This window comes from Equus asinus, chromosome 14 (genome assembly GCF_041296235.1).
Source record: "Equus asinus isolate D_3611 breed Donkey chromosome 14, EquAss-T2T_v2, whole genome shotgun sequence".
NCBI classification, from domain to species: domain Eukaryota; kingdom Metazoa; phylum Chordata; class Mammalia; order Perissodactyla; family Equidae; genus Equus; species Equus asinus.
In genome coordinates this window covers 9,209,204-9,227,430 of record NC_091803.1, presented here as the reverse complement: position 1 = coordinate 9,227,430, position 18,227 = coordinate 9,209,204, and the positions used below count along the sequence as shown (strand labels likewise).

Below are 18,227 nucleotides of genomic sequence, written 5' to 3'. Positions count from 1 at the left end.
CTCAGCCCCGGATCTGGCCTGGCTGGGAGGCGGCCTGGGAAGGGACCTGTGTTTCTCGAGCCCGCGCCCTCGGGGCCTGGGGGGTGGGGCCCAAGCAGATGTCTGGGTTTGGTGGCCAGGGCCTGGAGCCGGATGCTGAGAACGAGGCCTGCAACTCATTTCCCCATTAAACATTCTGAGAACATCTACACTGCTTTCCAAGGCTTCTCCCTCACTAATTGCTTTGATTATTGTGTGAAGTTAAGAACTGGCACATTTCCGTGATGTTGTGGTGAAGGTGAAAAGATCGTTCTTAATTAGATTAAAAACATTTTTTTCTTCCTCTGTAATTTCGCCTTGAAAATCAAGGCCACTTTTTTGTTTTCTTCATCCGAAGACCTCCAGAAACTTTCCTCCCCACCTCTCCAGAGGTTTCTTGGGAATGTCCTGTGAGCTCAACTCTTGGAGAAGACAGTGCTTAACCCAGATTCCATTGTATATTAACATTTCCTGGGGCTGCTCTTGCTGCCGGGAACCGTCCCCTGGAACTGTGTCTTGGGAGACCTGGACAGTGACTTCCTGGAGCATGGAGACCCCGGAGGGTCACCCGATTTGTGTGGGTGGCTGTGTTGCTCCCTTTCCGTTTCCTGCACTCACTCAGGGTTGATCCTGTCCTGGCTCTGTCACTGCTTGTCCTCCTCAGCGCCCCCGCTATTTGGAGCCAACCCTTGGGCCCACAGAACCATTTCTGTTCCCTCTCCGATTTGCGTTTTCTGAACCCTGTAAGCCCCAATGTGAGGGGCAGCACTGGGGCTGAGGGTCCTTAGTGCCCTCATCTCTGGCGGTGTGGATTGGTCAGGATTCCCAAGGTCACCACGGACCGTCACATCACTGTTGCTTGTGCTCGTGTCAAGTCTACTCTGCAGGCTATTGACTGGCTGAGATCCAGCATGTTTTGCAGCTTGCTTCAAACATCCTCTTACCCCAAGGTGTGGAGAGGGGGTTGGCATCACAGCAGAAAGCAGGCCACCAGCTTTAGGGAGCCGCTCCCCAAGAGCTCCCTGGCTGGTTGCAGAGATAACTTCTTTCCCATCAGCTTTTGTCCTCTGCCCTGTGCTCCCCAAAGCGCAGGGAGGGAAATTCGAGTAGTTCAGCTCTTGTGTAACCCTGCCGCCCCAGACCCATTCCCTCAGGCTCACGCCTCACCCCCAAGTTTGTCACACACATTCCTAAAGACTCTCTCGGTGACAAATGATGGAACCCCAACTCAAACTAGCTGAAGCAAAAAGGAGACTTTTTTTTTTTAGCTCACACATCTGGACCCAGCTGTTTCAGGCACAGCAGGACTCCAGGCTGGGATGACCTTGCTTGCTTGCTCTCACTCTCCCCCAACCCGCCTTGTTCTCTCTTCTGCTCCCCTCCCCCTCTCCCTCTCCCTCTTGGCCCCTGGGATGGCTTTGTCCTCAGAAAGCCACTTTCCAATGGAGGCAAGATGGCTGCCAGCTCTGCAAACCCAACAGAAAGAGGCCCTCTCTTTGCCCATCATTCCTGCCAGAGCCTGAGGCCAGGCTCACACTGGCCCCAAGCAGGGTATGAGCCGTCCTCAGACCTGCCTCTGATGTCCAAGGCCTGGGCCACAGGCCCCCTCTGGGAACGGCCAGTGGGTACCTGAACCCTGCAGCCTGGGATGGGGGAAGGCTGTACCCTCTCAGGAAGATTTGAGAAACTGTTCCCAGAAGCCAAGCCTGGCTGCTGGACAGGCAAAAACAACAGGTGTCCACTCAAACAAGGTATTTTCCTGAGCAGAACTGGGTGCCAGCTGTGACCATACATTTTCACTCCACTCTTTGCCCTGCTCCTGGCAGCTGTTGTGGGAATGGCTTTTACACTTTCTGTCTGTGTCTCTTACTTCTCGCCTCTGAGTGGAGACACAGGTGGCAGTGTGGCCATGCTGGCTTGGGGACTGTGAGCCGGGCATGGGCAGCTGGCATAGGCCTGGGGCCGCGGCTCAGCAATGTCACGCAGGGCCTGGCTGCAGCTGTCCGGATGCCCTGGGGAGGGGGTTCTCATTCACGGTGCAGGATCTGCAGGGCTTTGGCAAGTCTGCCAAGAGCTGGGTGGATTTCTTGGGCGGGGAGGGGGGCAGCCAGGGAAGGGGCTCTGACTTGGGAAGGACATGGGAAGCTTCTGTTTATCCCTGTGGGGTGTGAGCTGGCTCAGGCAACGTGCCTGTGCCAGGCCCTGGAGGGACATGGGGGAGGTGGAAGGCGAGGCCCCCGTGCTGAGGATCTGGCATAGACCTGAGGGCAGGCACACATAATAAGCCCCGCGCCCATCCAGGGGAGGGGGCAATCTGCCGAGCCTTGGAAAGCTTTGTGGAGGACTTGGGTTACACCTGGGAGATTAGACAGGATTTTAATCAGTCACGAGGCAGGGTGGGCCGGGTGAAGTTACCAGGGAGGGCCCAGAAACCGGAGAGACTCTCCCAGGGCAAAGGGCAGAGGGCAAGGGGGGGGTGGGGGCCTTACAGCAAGTTTGACTTAGTGCTGGAGTCCTGGCCTAGTCTGTGTGACCAGGGGCATGATTTATAGCCTTTCTGAACCTTAGTTTGCTCATCCAGAAATGGGGATCAAAGCTGCCACTCCAAAGGGCTGCTGTGAAAATGAAATGAGGTCACAGTTGAAGCAGAAGGTGGAGAAGTGGGATTTCCCTTCCTGCATTTCAGGGCAGCCAAGTGTGTCCCAGTGCTGGGGATGAGCTGGCCTTGCTGTGAGAGCGAGGGACTGGAATGGGCAGGGGGCAGGGGCTGGATAAGGAACCAAAGTAAGTGAGACCAGGCGCTCCTGGGAGTGGAAGGCCTTGAGGACGTTTGTGGCGAGAGATGGCTCTCTGCAGCCACATGGACTGCTGCAGGCTGGCCGGAGGGATGCAGGATGCTCCGACAGACTCTGGTAACTCCAGGACAAGACGTGCAGGGCCGTGGGATGGAGAGTGAGGCACAGATATGGGAGACTGCCACAAATTATTGTTTCCTGACTTGGAAAGGGAACATCCAAGATAGAAAATAGGGAAATGATAAGGAAAGAAAAGAAAATCACCCCTGGTCTCTTCACCCAAAGACAAACACAGTTAATATTTTGATCTATTTCCTTCTAGTCATTTTTCTGTGCGTGTATTTTTCTAAAGAAAATTAAAATCACCCTATCGAGCAGGGCCTCTGGCTGGAATGGAAGATGCTGTGCTGTTTGGTTCCTGCTCTCTGGAGAGAGGGTGAGACTTGGCAGCCAGTGTCGCCAGCTGTGGTAGTCACCACGCCAGAGGCTGTGTTCGCCATCCCAGACCTCCCATTTTCCTAGAAAACAAAATTGTTTTGTTCTGCCCTGAACACTTAGGCCCAGATTCTGGCCTTGACAAGGCAAAGGCAGCCAAGGAATTAAAGCATCGAAAACTGGGACTGTCTTATGAAAGTGTGACTTCACTGTCGCCAGGACATAGTGCTCTTTTTTCCCCGAGGTCTGGCACTCCGGATGGCTCACCTGGCGTGGCTCTGCTGCCCTCCTTGGGGCCCAGTGTCCAGATGAGCTGCCCTGTAGAGTCCACCATGGGCTCGGCCTGCCATGCAGCTGGGAGGCCAGGGCTGTTGATTGTCTTTTCACATCTTTGTGAAACACCAACCTCAGGCTCCTTGGTGGGTGTGACAAGTTGGGTCTCTTGAGACACAGCATTTACCCCAAAGCCCTTGCCTGAAGGAAGCAGTGTACCACTGTGTTGGCCAAGGATCTAAATCCCCACCCAGCAGTCCCTGCAGCTTCCTGCAGGTCCCTGACCAGGCTGTGACTGCAGGTGAGCGAAGGGAGGGGCTTTGTAGCCCTGCTCACCACCTGCCCGTGGTGGGGGAGGCAGACCCCCACCCTCCAACACAGAAGCTGGGCAGAGCAGCGCCTTTCCTGTTAATTTGGAAAAACAAACCTGCGGAGCCCCTCTCTTCACCCTTTGCTGTGGGGCCCCATGTGCTGTTCCCAGGATTAAACCAAACAGCACACATTCTTCTCTGGCAGGTGCAGGCCCCACCCGCTCTGGGCAGCCAACCGATATGCACATTTTAATTTCCTAAAAGGCCAGGCTGAGCCTTTCTCAGGGGTCAGGTGGCTCACCCTTGGCTCATGGGCTTTAGAGATGGCACTTGTCATCTCGGGTGTTTGGAAAGCAGCCCTGCTTTCCAGTCACCACTCCACCATTCCTTCCTTCTGTATACAAGTGATGCAGACATAAAAATATGTATTTGTGTTCTTTTTCCTTTCCTTTTTCTTGAAAGAACATTTGAATCCTGGACGAAGTCTTAGCTCTGTCACTTGACAACTGTATAATATAACCCAGGGTACTTGAATCTCTGCCCCGAATCTCTAAAATGGGGACAGTAAATGCTCCCGCCAGGTCCCAGACCTGTGAGCCTTTGAATGTGCATGCATTCTTCAAGGCTTACCGGCTACTTTCCTGTGCTTTCTGAGAATGTCACGGGCAGAGAGCCCTTCATTCCGAGCCCTTCTCCCGGGTGTGACTAAGTAATGTCTATGCGGTTTCCTGCTGGAAGTCTGCCCCTCACCCCGATGGGCTGTGAGCTCCCTGAGTTTATTTACATCTCTCTGATTACTAGTCAGGCACAACACCTTTCCACGTAGTCATCGGCCATTTGGATTCCTCTTTTGTAATGTGCCTGTTTGTCTGTTGTCCGTTTTTCACCAAGTTGTTTATATTCTTCTTATTGATTTGTATGAGTTCTTTATATTTTGTGGATACTATTCTTCTGTGGTTGTCTTTTCACTCTTTAAGGTGTCATTTGATGATTAGCTCTTAATTTTAACGTAGTCAAATTAAGCAGTCTTTTCCTTTATGGTTATTGCTTAAGTTTTAGAAAATCCTTCCAAACCCTGAGGTCACAAAGGCATTCTTTTAGATTCAAGCATAAAGGCTTTATAGTTTTGCTTCTCTTCATTAGTCTTCAGTTGCGTGGAACGTCAAGAGTGAATTTTTGGTGTACGGTGTGAGGTAAGGGTCCAATGTACTGTCTTTCCCATGTGGACAGCCAACTGACCCTGAACATCCTCTTCCCACCATCTGCAGGCCCCTTCTGATACACAGCAAGCATCCAAATGTGTGTGGGCTATTTCCGGACATTCAATCCTATCCCCTTGGTGTGTGTGTCTCTCTCTGCATCAGCACCACAACGTCTGAATGACCAATGCTTCGTAACAAGTACTGATGGCTGGGAGAGTGAGTTCTTCCACCTTGTTGTTCTTCAAGAATATTGTTGATTCTTGGCTTTCTGCACTTCCAGATCAATTTTAGAATCAGCTTGTCCAAGGTTCCAATACAGAAACCTTGGGATTTTTATTAAGATTTGGGGACAATCTTTTCAATATTCAGTTTTCTAGTCAATGGAACAAAAGCATATTTCTCTATTTATTTATGTATTCTTAAATGTCTCTCATTAAGATTTTATCATTTCTCCTTAGACTTCTTGTATCTTCTTAATTACATACTAAGGATTTTTTTGTACTATTGTACACAGGTTTTTTTCACTTTTTACTTAAAAATAACTTTTTGACTTACAAAAGAGGCAAAAATAGTACAGAGAGTCCCCATATACCTTTCACCAGCTTCCCCTAACATTAGCATCTTATTTAACCATGGTACAATTATCAAAACTAAGAAATTAACATTGCGTCAATACTATTAGATAAGCTACAGTTTAATTAACTTATCTGGATTTCCCCAATTTAACTGCTAATATCCTTTTTCTCTTCTAGGATCCATCATCACATTTAGTCAGCAGGTCTCCTTAGTTTCCTCTGATCTGACAGCTTCTCAGTCTTTCCTTGTTTTTCATGACCTTGACACTTTTGAGGAATACTAGTCAGGTGTCAATGTCTCTCGATTTGGGCTTGTCTGATATTTTCTCAGGATTAGATTGGGGTTATGGGTTTGGGGGAAGAATGCCACAGAAGTGAGGTGCTTTTCTCACTGCATTGGATCAGGGTACATGACATCAACATGGTTCGTCACTGGTGATGTTAACCTTGACACGCTTGGTTAAGGCGATGTCAGCTAGGTTCCGCCACCATCAAGTTACTTTTTTCCTTTCCATGGTCTAGTCGTAAGAAGCAAGTCACTGTGTCCAGCCGACATTCAAGGGGAGGAGAGTTATAGTCTACCTCCAGCAAGAGAGAGTATCAAAGAATTGGTGTACCTATGTTAAAACCAACATAGCAATGAATAAATATTTGAGGGGAGAAACTTTGAAATTACCTGTTAAAGTTTCACCTACTAATTTTAGCACTGATCCAGGGATCTTGCCTGCAGCAAATATCATTGTGCTGTCCTAATGGTGGTTTTCTATTTTTCTCCTTCTTTCTACAATTATTATTTGGAATTCTTCTGTAAGGAAGATTTGTCCTGCTCCTCCAATTATTTATTTGTTAACCTGAATCAGTATGGACTCAGGAATATTTCTTTTTCCAATGCTATTATTATTTATTTTGTTGCTCACATTATCCTAGCTTTGGCCATTGGATTGAGAATGGTATTTAGAAGCCAGGATCTGGGCACTGGGTGTGCCCATTGCTCCAGGGTTGTCACTACTTCTAGGGCCTGTCAGTGGACAGAGCTAGGACATATATGTATGTACATAACCTGAGTATACACACATATCTATATTTATTTCTGTGTCTACATTAAGCTAAATATGAATTCATATGATGTTTCTGATCACAGAGTTTATTCATACCCCCCGACTTGCTCTGTTACTTGTTTTCTGTAGCAGTGAGAAACCTGGCTCCCATTATCTATGATTTATTTGTTTAACCCGCATGAACATGTAGTACCCCTATGAGAAACAAACCTACCAACTACAATAGTGGGTTTATGATAGTTTGTTAACTTTAGCCATACCGTGTCTGGTCAAAAGATTGTTACTGAGGCTTTGTAGGCCAGCTCCTTCTTCCCCTCCCCTTTCAGCACTGTCACACATTCATTAACCCAGAATTCACTCGTCAGTCTACTCTCCATCCTAGGATCCTCCAACGGTCTCTTGATTTTTTTTTAGTTTGTCCACAGTAAAATTCGCTCCTGGAGATGTACAGTTCTATGAGTTTTGACAAATCCCTGAGGTCACGTATCCACCACCACAGCATTATACAGAGACGTTCCATAGCTCTGAAAGTTCCCTCATGCAACCCTTTTGAAGTCAAGTACTCCCCCTCCCCTAAACACTAGCAGCCATTGACCTGTTTTATGTCCCTGTAGTTTTGCATTTTCTAGAATGTCATATAATATGTAGCCTTTTGCATCTGGCTTCTTTCACTGCTTAGCAAAATGCATTTGAGATTCATCCATATTGTTGCATGACTCCTTAGTTCATTTCTTTTGACTGCTGGATGGTATTCCATTGTATAGATGCACCACAGTTTGTTTATCCACTCACCTATTGAAGTACATCTTGGTTGTTTTCAGGTTTTGGGAATTTGAGTGAAGTTGCTATACGTATTTATGTACAGATTTTTGTGAACATAAATTTTCAGTTCACTTGGGTAAATATATGGGAGGGACCACTGGGTCACATGGTAAGTGTATGTTTAACTTTATGAGAAACTGCCACTCTTTCCCCACATGGCTGCACATTTTGCACTCCCACCAGCAAACATGTGAGAGTTCCAGTTGCTCTGCCTCCTTGTGTTTGATGTTATCAGGCTTCAACGTTTTTTTCTTTTGTTTTTTTTTTAATGTAAGCTGAGAAGTAAGGCTCTAACTTTATTTTTTCCAAATATCTAAAATCGACGCCACTTTTTAATTTTAGCCATTCTATATGGGTGTAGTGGTAGCTCATTGTGGATTTCAATAGCATTTCTCTAATAATTGATGTTGATTGAATTGAGCATCTCTTCACGTGCTTATTTGTAATCCCTTCTTAAAATTGGGTCGTTGGCTTTCTTGTTGTCAAGTTGCAAGAATTCCTTATATATTCTGGATTCAAGTCCTTGACCAGAGAGGTGCCGTATAAACATTCTCTCCAACTCAGAGGCTTGTCTTTTCATTCCCTCAGCAGTGTCTTTTGTAGAACAAATGCTTTTAATTTTGATAAAGTCCAATTTTTCAATTTTTTTCCCCTTAAGGACTGAGCCTTTGGTGTCGTACATCAAAACTCATTGCCAAATCCAAGGTCCAGAGATTTTCTTCTATGTTTTCTTCGAAATTTTATAGTTTGTTTTACTTTAGTTTTTTTAGTAAGATTGTATACAATACCTTTTACACTTTCATCTTCTGATTGTTGATGATCTCCCACAATATTAGGCAGAAATGGTAAATGTTTTAAAATTTACACACACACATTCACAAATTTATATTACAACTAAATTTAAGAGAAAGTTGTATTACTTTGGGATGAGAAAACCTTCCTTTTTAAAAATGCAAAAAAATAGGTGTCAGTTTAAAAACAGAAAACATTTCTATGATAGAAACAACAAAATAATTAAGGTTAAAATAACAAAGATAGCCTGGGGAGGAGATCTGGGCCTCATGTGACACAGGGTTAACATCTCTAATATATAAAAAATTCCTACAAATCGACAAGCAAAAATGAGCAAATGATATGAACAGACAATTCCGTAGGAGGAAATCCAAACAGCCTCTGAGCCATAAAAGGCGTTCAGCGCAGAAGGAAAAACAGCATCCCAGTCTTCATCCACGCTTGGCGGGCCCTGCAAAGGCTGCCAACAGCTGGTTAGGTCATGGATGTGGGGAAGCTGGCACATTCACACGCTGCTGGTGGAATCTGAATTGCTACATTCTTGGGAAAACAATCCAGCAACATCTATTAAAATTACCAGGGAAGCACTCGCTCACCTGCCGCAGTGTCAGGTTTTCATAAAGATGGGTGGTGCGTCATCTTAAAGCAGTGGCTTAAAGCTAATGGAGCCTGAGTGTCCATCAAACATGGAATGGTTGAGAGAACTGTGGGAGTTCTAAACTACGGACTTCTACACAACTATTAAAATAAGACTTAGGTCCATGTCTGTATACCTGTAGAAAAATGAGATGAGCATGTTGTAGAGTGACAGCAACAAAGTGACAAGAACAGAGCCATCACATGTGCATAAAAGCAAGTCCTACCTGGTGTCAGCTGCTATGATGAGCAGAGAGGGATGAGCTAGGAATCCAGGTGACAGTTAACACTGGCGACCGCAGAGGAGGAAGGCCTTCGTAAATCTTTGAGTTGTTTCACTTTTTACAAGTACTTAATACTTTTACAATAAAAATTTTATATGAAAAAAAAGTTCAGATTGATAATCAGGGGACTGAAACATATTCTTAGTCACCCCTGAGCACCAGAGTCAGATTGCTGAGGGTGGGCCCAGGAATCTGAATGTTACAGCAGCTGTTGGGGTGGTTCCTGTGCCTCCCTTGGGGTGTGGGTGGTGGATGTGGCATCGTGGCCTGAGTGAGGGGCCAGGAGCTCTGTGGCTGTCCCACCCTCCCGGGCTTGTGATTCCTTGTAGGCAGTAGTCCTACCACCCTGGGTCTTCACTGGGGCGTCGCAAACCCTCTGTCCACATGAGTGATGGCCTGGTGGTGGGAATCAGTTTCTCTTAACAGACGTATGCTGGTCAGTAGCTTTATTCTTGACCTGAAATGTCAAGTGTGAACCTGAGAGACACCTGGACACCTGAGCTCAGCCCAGGCACAGTCCTCACTCTGAGGAGGCATCACTGGCCCTCAACTGCTCTTCAGCCATTGAGGCCTCAGGCACGTGGGGGTCATCTTAGCCTGCCCAGATCCTCGGCACTGAGGCTTCGTGCACCATCTCTACTCCTCACCTGGCCCTGCGAGTGGGCATCTTGTCCATCTGTGGGGAGGGTCATGGTATACAGGTCTGTCCCATGGCCAGGTTGGCAGGTTGGGGTGGGCATCTGAGTCCAGCTCTAGCCAGCCCTGAGCCCCTTTGCCATCAAGCCTTCCAGACGCCTAACATGGCCACAACTTTCCCCGCAGTGAAGAAGAGCCCCACGCTGCTAGAAGTGAGCATGGCCCATTTCATGAGAACCAACAGCTTTGCTGAGGACCTGGACCTGGAAGGGGAGACGCTGCTGGCTCCCATCACCCATGTGTCACAGTGAGTGCCCACTTGCCCGTGGATGATGGGCAGAGGGGTATAGGGCTCAAAGGGCTCAATGCTGGGACTTGGGTCTACTCACCCAGCACCCAACACTTGCTGCCTGCCCTCAGCAACCTGGGCCTACCAGCCACCATGGGCTGGCCCCAGTGCCTGGGCACCAGGCGAGGAGGGGAGCAGGGGCATTTCCCGCCGAGTCTGGGAACATGATCCTCTTGTTTTGACTTACGGAAAACCAGACTGAACATTTTCCACTTGTTTTCGTGCTTCGAGCGTCTGAGAAGATTGTTTTTCTCTCCTCTAGCCCCCTTCCACGCCCCCCAAAAAGAGACGACTTTGTTTTTCAGCACTTCCCCGTGGAACCCCGGCCCAAGCCACGGGGCAGATGCCGAGTGCTGTCTGCCAGTTGCCGCTGCTGTCCTCAGGGGCTCCTTCAGGTGGAGGAAATGGCTGATTTTCCCCGCCTTCCAGTTGGCCTTCCCTGGAGGCACAGCTGGCCTGGGATGCATGCCCGTCCTCCCCCGCCGTCACGGCATCGCCAGGCCAATCCCCGGGGCCCGGCCGTGGTGTGATTCCCCTGTGACATGTGACTCGGTACTCCCTGCCAGGGCACCCAGCGGTGATAGCCTGTGGCGGGGTCAGCAGGGCATTCGGGCCCATTCTGGCTGCCACCCCATTGGGGATCCCCTGAGAAGTCTTTCTGTTCCGGGATGTGTAAGCGGCACTCTCAGCCCTTCCCAGGGGCACTTGCCGGCACTCTTTCCTTCTCTCTACAGACAGCTCCCTAAAGGGTGTCAGGCTCTCCAGGCTTTCTAGGGGTCTTGAGGTTGTCCTGAACCATGTGTGCCTGTGTCAGAGTGAGGCCCTAGGCCTGCTGCCGTTGCTGCCAGCCGGGTGTGGCTTTTGCCTGGTAGGTAACTGAGGAAGTTGGGACCCGAATTACAGGGTCTCCTGGCTGCTCATGTGACCTGAGGACTGGTAGAGTCAGGTAGCAGAATGAGAGAAGGATAGGGTTGTCTCGAGGTGATATTCTGACCAGACAGGACCCGCTCGCCATCTTTCCAGGTCCCCCAGGCTCACAGAGAGGTTGGCAGCACCCCGTGGTTGGCAGGGCGTACATAAGAAGTGTTCACAGGTCTTGGTGGGAGCCAACCGGATCACTGGGAAGCAGGGGTGACTTGTCCTCGTGGACTCAGCACCAGAGCAGGCTTTTGAGTTACCCCAAGGAATGGGGCTCTGAACTCTGGGTCCGTCCTGGAGATGACCTGCCAGGCTCACTTGATAAATGGGCAGTGCAGAGGTGTGAGCAGCAGCGGGTTGTGCAGGTACGTGTCAGCACCTGAAGGCAGAACGCCAGCTTACCACTTTGGCTGAGGCCTGTACAGACTCCAGGGCATGAAGAGACCCCAAAGTGGTAAAAGTTGGAGTTTTGTAGCTGGTATTGTGTGCAACACAGGTGGCAGTGCCTGCTCAGAGCAAGGGCACTCAAGAGCCCACTGAGAACTACAACCCTCGTGTGGTTGGACACCACCCAGGCCTCAGCCTGCCCCTTCTTGTCTTCCTGGCCTCTCTCCTGTCAGAGCTCATTTTCTGTCATTCTCTCAGCCGTGGCCCAGCCCCCAGATTGTAGATACAAAGAGTTGCACCCTGGGAGGACAGGGTTGTCACCCACCACCCATCCAGCCGGGCAGTCAGGACTCATCAGCTCCCTGGGCTCTGAGGCCCAGGGTGAGGGTGGTGAAAGACTGGAGTCTGAGATGGCCCACCGCTGCTTTGGGCAGTCACCCCTTTTGAGGTGAGGGCTGTCCACGCTGGCACACACCAAGCTCTTGGGGCCAGAGGCTGCCCATCTGCCCAGGGAGCCCCAGGAGGCAACACAAGCCAGTGTAGCTGCATCGTCAGGGGCGCTTGGCCACTTCTTGTCCTCCTCCTACGAGACAGAGGCCATCAGACCTGAAACGCCCCAAGCTCTCTGCTTGCAGTGGGCCTGCTGCATCCTCATCCAGAGAGCCTGCTATGGGACTTCTTAGGCCAGCATTCCCACACTTTGGCCAGTTGGTTGGAGGAAAGGAGTGTCTTCTGTCACCTCCAGCGCTGGCTGGGCCTAGGTAAGGCCAAAACACCAGTCTTCACCTGACTGGGTTCCCACCCTAGCCTGCGAACATCTTTCCCAGTGCAGACCCGTCCAGAAGCAGCGGATGTGAGCAAGGTAGGAAGGAGCCCAGGCGTGGTGCACGGATGAGGGCTCTTTGGTTGTGGCTGGGAGCAGGGAGACCGAGATTTCAGTTGAGGGGCCACCTGGAGGCACTGTGGTCTGGTCAGGGCAGAGTCAAGGCTGAGATGGCAGGGCATCTGTGAGCCTGCATCCTCAGTAGTTGGGGTACTGTCCTTTGAGGAGCTCCGGTCGGAACGGTAGGATGCAGGCCAATGAAAGTGGTGTCAGGGCCTCAGAACCCAGCTGCCCCCAGGGCTACAGGCTGAGCAGAGGGCCCACCACCATGGCTGGAGGAGGAGGTAGCCCCAGTGGGCACCGTGTTTACTCAAGGCTGCACCGACCTTTGGGGCGGGAAGGCAGGCCAGGCCTTTGTGCCTACGCTGGGGCCGCATTCCTCTGCCTCCTGCACGGCCGACCTGGTGATTGATGCCCCTAATTAAACTCGGCTCCAGCTGCTCAGGGACGTGGCTCCCACGAGCAGCCCAGCTCTGTGGACCCCAAGAGAGGAAGAGAGGTGCACACCCTGATGTGTGTGTGCAAGGGACAGGGATGTGCATGGGGGTCTTGCAGGGGGCAGAGTGGGTGGGAGGCAGTTACTGAAAAACAGATCCATTTTTCTTCAGCATTTTACTGATGTTAAATGTATTACCACGTTGGGCCAGTTCCAGAATTCAAATTAAAAGCATAAATAAAGACACATTTTGTTTCCATCTCAAGCTCTCCCTGCCCGCAGGGCCCCAGGGAGGTGAGGTCGCTGCAGCCTTGATGACGGGAAGGTCCCTGGGGCTGGGCGAAGCTCCTTTTTCTGGGGCCTGTTGGCCATTGGTGGAGTGAGGGGTGGGGGGCCCGGGGTCTGCAAGCAAGCCTGGTGCAAAACTAGGGAGCCGCCAGCGAGCAGGGGCCAGGGTGTAGTAGGCTGGGGAGACGGTGGCTTCAGCCACGCCAGCTCTGTAGGCAAATCCCAGTGTCCCTGTGCAGTCCCAGGGCCCTCACCCAGCTCTGGCACATGCAGCTTCCCACACAGCTTTCAGGGAGATAGTCTTCTGGGTCCAGCAGGGCCAGAAGGGAGCCCATCTGCCTCAAGCTCCCTGCGCTCTGTCCTCCCTACCCAGAGCCTTGCCACAGGGCTTCCAAGGGGCAAGTGTAAGGTAGAAACAGGGCATATAGAGTACAGTATGGGGGACCAAGGGAGCTCCCCACCAGGGGAGGAGAGCCCTGTACCCCAATAAGAGCTGAGATGAGTTCTGGGGATCCTGCTTCACCCACTGTCTTCTGCCCATGGAGAGTCACTAGCAGGATAGTGGTGGTGGGGTGGGGGGGGCATCCACCCATTTGTGCATCCCTTGCCTTGAACATGGTGTCCCTATCTGGAACGCCCTTGTCACTCATTGCAGCCATCAGATTCCTACTCATCTTTCCGATGTCTGCTAAGGCATCCCTGCCTCAGCCAGGATGCCTGCGGGCGAGGCAGCCGCATCCTCCTCCAGCTCTAGAGGCCCTCGGTACCAGCTCCCTGAGCCTTCAATACGGCGCCTGGGACCCTTTTTGGGGGTCTGTCTCCCTGCCTGGCCCTCAGCTCCTAGGGAGCAGGGAGTGTGTGGCTCCTCTCCACCTCTCCCTCGCCAGCATCCCTAAAGTCCCAGGCCAAAAGGAGCTCTAAGACTGCTGCTCCTGCCCAAGGCAGACAGGATCCCCCCAGCCAAAGCCTGGCCAGTCCCTCTCAAGGGGGACATGAAGCAAGCTCGGCATGGGTGCTAGCACACAGGGCCTGGGATGGCAGGGTTAGAACTGGCCTCAGCATGAGGATCTGTGGTTCTGAGCTCTGGGCTGTTAGCGGAAGTGGCCTGGGTACCCTTCTCCCAGCAACCTCGGGAGATTGCAGCCATTTCCATGAAGTCCCCTCCCCAGCTGCAGAGTCAGCGAGGACTGGCTTGGAATTCACATCTGCCCCATCAGTTGCACATGGATGCCCAAGACAGATGGTGCAAGAGGCCAGGCCCTCCATGAGCACAGCAGCCTATGGTTTCCCAAAAGGGTCCCCCCAGAAGAGTTGGTCCCTGGTCCCCTCCATCTCTTCTGTCATGGCATCTTGGATGGGCGAGACTCAGCTCATGTTTATTAGCCACTCCCCATTCTGCTCTGCAGGCGGAGAGTGTAGGGCAGCACCCTGTCCACTGAGATGGGCCCTGGAAGGGCCAGGGGCCTTCCAGGAAAGGCAGGCATGGGAGGCAGGGCTGAGGCTAGGGCACTGCAGGGCCCCCACCAGGTGACCGTGAGCACCTCCCCAGCAAGCATGTGCTTGCGGGCCTCCTGCAACATGACAGCCTGTAGATCCTTGAGCAAAACCAGCCCTGTGTGCGTTAATTAGAATTTCCATGTCTTCAACTTTCTCCTGGACCCTGCAGAATCTCACGCCAAAATCTTCAAGTTTCTCTTTTCCAGCGAGGCCGCTGTGGCCTGGCTTTCATCCACATCACTACTAATGTCTCCTGAATTCTGCGTTTGTCAGCGAGGCCAGGGCCAGCCCCATGCCTTCTGGAAATGGGGGCAAAAGTCACAAAGCTCAGCCCCGCTCTTGGCTCCGTGGACCCAGGGCTAGCTCTTTTGATGAGACCAGCTTTGCCTAGGACATTTCAGACATACCCAGGGCCCACTGCAGCCCACCCCCTGGACCCAAGGAGGCACCAGGCACTGTACCCCTGCAAGAGCCTGAGCTCCTCACTTTGTTTCTCACCCTGCAAACCTTGGTGGGAAAGGATGGAGAGGCCATTCTGGGGCCAGTGTCCAGGGGGACAAGGGAGGGGGCTTGCCAGGAACAGATGAGACCAGTTTGTCTTTCCAGACCATTGTCCCGTCTTCTTTGGAGCTGCAGACCACCTCTGTCTGCACGAGGTGCCAAGGAAGCCCCATGGGAGCCCGCCCGGGAGGGCTATGCGAAGCTGCATGAGTCACAGGCTCCCTGTCAGAGCCTCACAGTCCCAGCCAGGCTCAAACCCATCTCGGGGGGATTAAATGTTCTCCTAATTAAATTAAAAGCGAGGCGGAGTGGCTCAGTGGGAAAGAGACGGGACTGGGAATCGGATGCCCTCAATCTGGCTCCCAGCCTGCACTGGCCCAGCTGCGAACCAGCCCCCAGAGGCCCCCTAACCTTGGGGAGTCTCACTTCCTCCATCTGAGCATGTGAGGAGGATGCGGTTGGCCTCGTGGGGCCACTGCTCCAGGGAGTGGGCCTGCTGTCTAGGTAGAAGGCCCAGAGGAAAACTAGCAGGCTTCTTACTTCCTCAGCAGCCATCACAATAACCCCAGGCCCAGGCGTTGTTGGGACCCGGGCTCAGCCCTCTCCACCGTGCACACATCCTCAGTGAGAATGGCCTGGACCTGGCAACAGTGTTGGAGGATGTTGGGGAGAGGACAACGTCCATACACTAGAGGTGGCTGGAGGACAAAATGACTTCACAAATTGCACTGGTGTTGCTATGGAGACACTTCTGGTGGTTGGGGGGTGGTCCCACACAGCTCCCGTGTGTGCTCTGCCTAAACCTAGAAGAGGAGACTGAGCCCTGAGGCAGCCTGGTCCGCAGGCCAGAGGCACAGGTCCCCTGAGCAGGGGTTAGGGAGAGTTGGGGGCCAGACCCAGCCCCTCTCCAGGCCCACACTGTCCGTCTCTCAAGTTAGGCTTAGAAAGGATTGTCCTCATATATAGAGCTTTATGTTTTCAACTTCTTTGTTGAAGCATGAAGTACATACAAACACGTACACAGGTCTCAAGTGTACAGCTCAATGCATTTCACCCCCTAGGACTCATGCAACCAGCACCCAAGTGAGACAGCAGAGCCTCTCAGGAAGGCCTTGTGCTCCCGCTTCCTGTCAGTGATGCCCAGGGGTAACCACTGTCCTGGCTTCTAGCAGCAGGATTCAGCTTCGCCCGTTCTTGAACTTTCTATAGATGGACTCGCACAGGCACACACCTGCATGTCTGACTTCCTATGAGACTAGCGTATGGCTGAGGAGAGCAGTTCTCTCTCCCCTGCCAGCTGGCACTCCACCGTGTGAACGGCCTACACTTTGTTTATTCGTTCTACTGTCGGTGGCCACTTGGACAGTTTCCAGTGTGGGGTTGTTATCATCAGTGTGAGGAATATTCTGTACAGGCTTTTTGGTGAACAAATGGGCTGCATTTCTGGTGAGGATATGCCTAGGTGTGGACCTGCCGGGTCGCGGGATGGCCATGTTCACTTTTAGTTCCCAAAGTAGGCGGGCCCATTTTCCCACCCACCAGCAGCATAGCGGATTCTGGCCTCCATGTCCTCAATGACACTTGGCATTTTCCATCATTTCTTTTTAGCCGTGCTGATGGCTGTCTAGTGGCATCAAATTATGATTTTAATTTGCAGTAACCTGATGGCTAAGACAGTTGAACCCTTTCCCATGTTATTATTATTTAGTTGGATGTTGTCCTTTGTAAAATGCCTACATCTTCTGCCTGTTTTATTTTGGGTTGTCTCTTCTTATTGATTTGTAGTTATTTCTATCTTTACATATCCTGGATATGAGTCATTTATCAGAAATACATAGGAGCAGGGGGACCATGGTCATGAGATAGGGATGGACTTGGATGGAGCAATGCTCAGAAAAACTGGCTCCAGCTTGATTAAGCTTGGGCTGGCGGGTATGTGTATGTGTGTGGGGGCAGCGTGAGACCGTCCCCAGGGGCTCAGAGGGCTTCACTTGAGATGCTCTCCCCAGTGATCCCCACAGTCCGTGGCAGTACCTGGGAGCCTGCCTGTCTCCGGCACCAGGAAGTAGACTTCATCAGACCACCTGGCCTGGGTTTGGGCTGGGAAAATATCCCTGTAGGTGTCAGGAGATGGATAGACTGGGAAATGGGAGCCCCAAGACCAGAGACAAGAGGACCTTACCCAGAGGACACGCTAGCTGTGGGCAGCGCCAGGGCCAGGCCCCAGGCACCTGACTTTAAATCCTGTGCTCTTTTGCTGTCTCAGCAGGGCCTGTCTTCTCTAGCAGGCCAATGCTCTCCCCTGCACCAGGCCCAGACCACCCCTTCATCAGGTCTGGGCCAAGTGACCCGAATCCTGGTGGCTTACTGGGACACTTCCCTGAGCACCATGCCCAGTCACCGAACTGCTAGGAGAGCAGCACAGGTACCTCCTCGAGGCCCTGGGCCTGGCCACACCCTGCTCCTTATCATGCTGCTTCTCCCACATGCAGGCCCTCCCCAGGGACAGGGAATAACAGTGTTCCCCAGTTGAGTCCTATGCAGGCAATGCCTGGAAGGAAAGGCTGATGGAATTGAGGCATTGCATGAACACCAAAACATGGGGTCAGGACTGGTCAGAAGGGGCAGTGAAGTTGGCCTATTGTCACAGCAGGACCTCATGGTACTCAGTCAGGAGACCCCAGTGAGCAAGACCAGGGCAGGGGGACTACCAATCCCAACCCAAGCAGGAGGGTCAGAGTAGCCCTGAGCAGGGCCAGAAGCCAAACTGGAGACCCCAGGCCCAGGCTGCAAAGCCACAACCTTCTCCCTGGGCAGAAATGCAGGCCACCAGGAGCCACCACTTTTGAAAACAGTCTCATGAACAAACAAAAGGAACCATCTGACAGTGGGGTGTAGCTTGGCCTTCGTTTAGCAGTGGCTACTCTGCCTGGGCCCTGAGCCCTGGCAGATGCATCCTAGCTTGGTGCCAGGGCTCCCTGATTGCTGAGCACCTGAAATGCCATAAATGCTCCTACCCAGCACAGTCCTCATTGACCTGATGCCCTGCAGAAGGAGCATTCTCTCTGCCTGTCACTACCTGGCCACACAGGTGCAAGGACCCAATGACTTGGGCCAAAGAGAAGCTAAGC

General features: G+C 51.7%; 1 protein-coding gene across 1 annotated transcript in view; it reads left to right on the top strand.

Annotated features, from left to right (window-relative positions):
- Positions 1-16,927, top strand: part of LOC123284083 (potassium voltage-gated channel subfamily KQT member 1-like) — a 113,187-nt gene extending 96,260 nt beyond the window's left edge. The window contains exon 10 of the mRNA XM_070485386.1: positions 10,024-16,927. Coding sequence (XP_070341487.1) covers positions 10,024-10,148 — 125 coding nt within the window. The 3' untranslated portion in view covers positions 10,149-16,927. The remainder of the gene's footprint in view (positions 1-10,023) is intronic.
- The last annotated feature ends 1,300 nt before the right edge of the window (positions 16,928-18,227 follow it).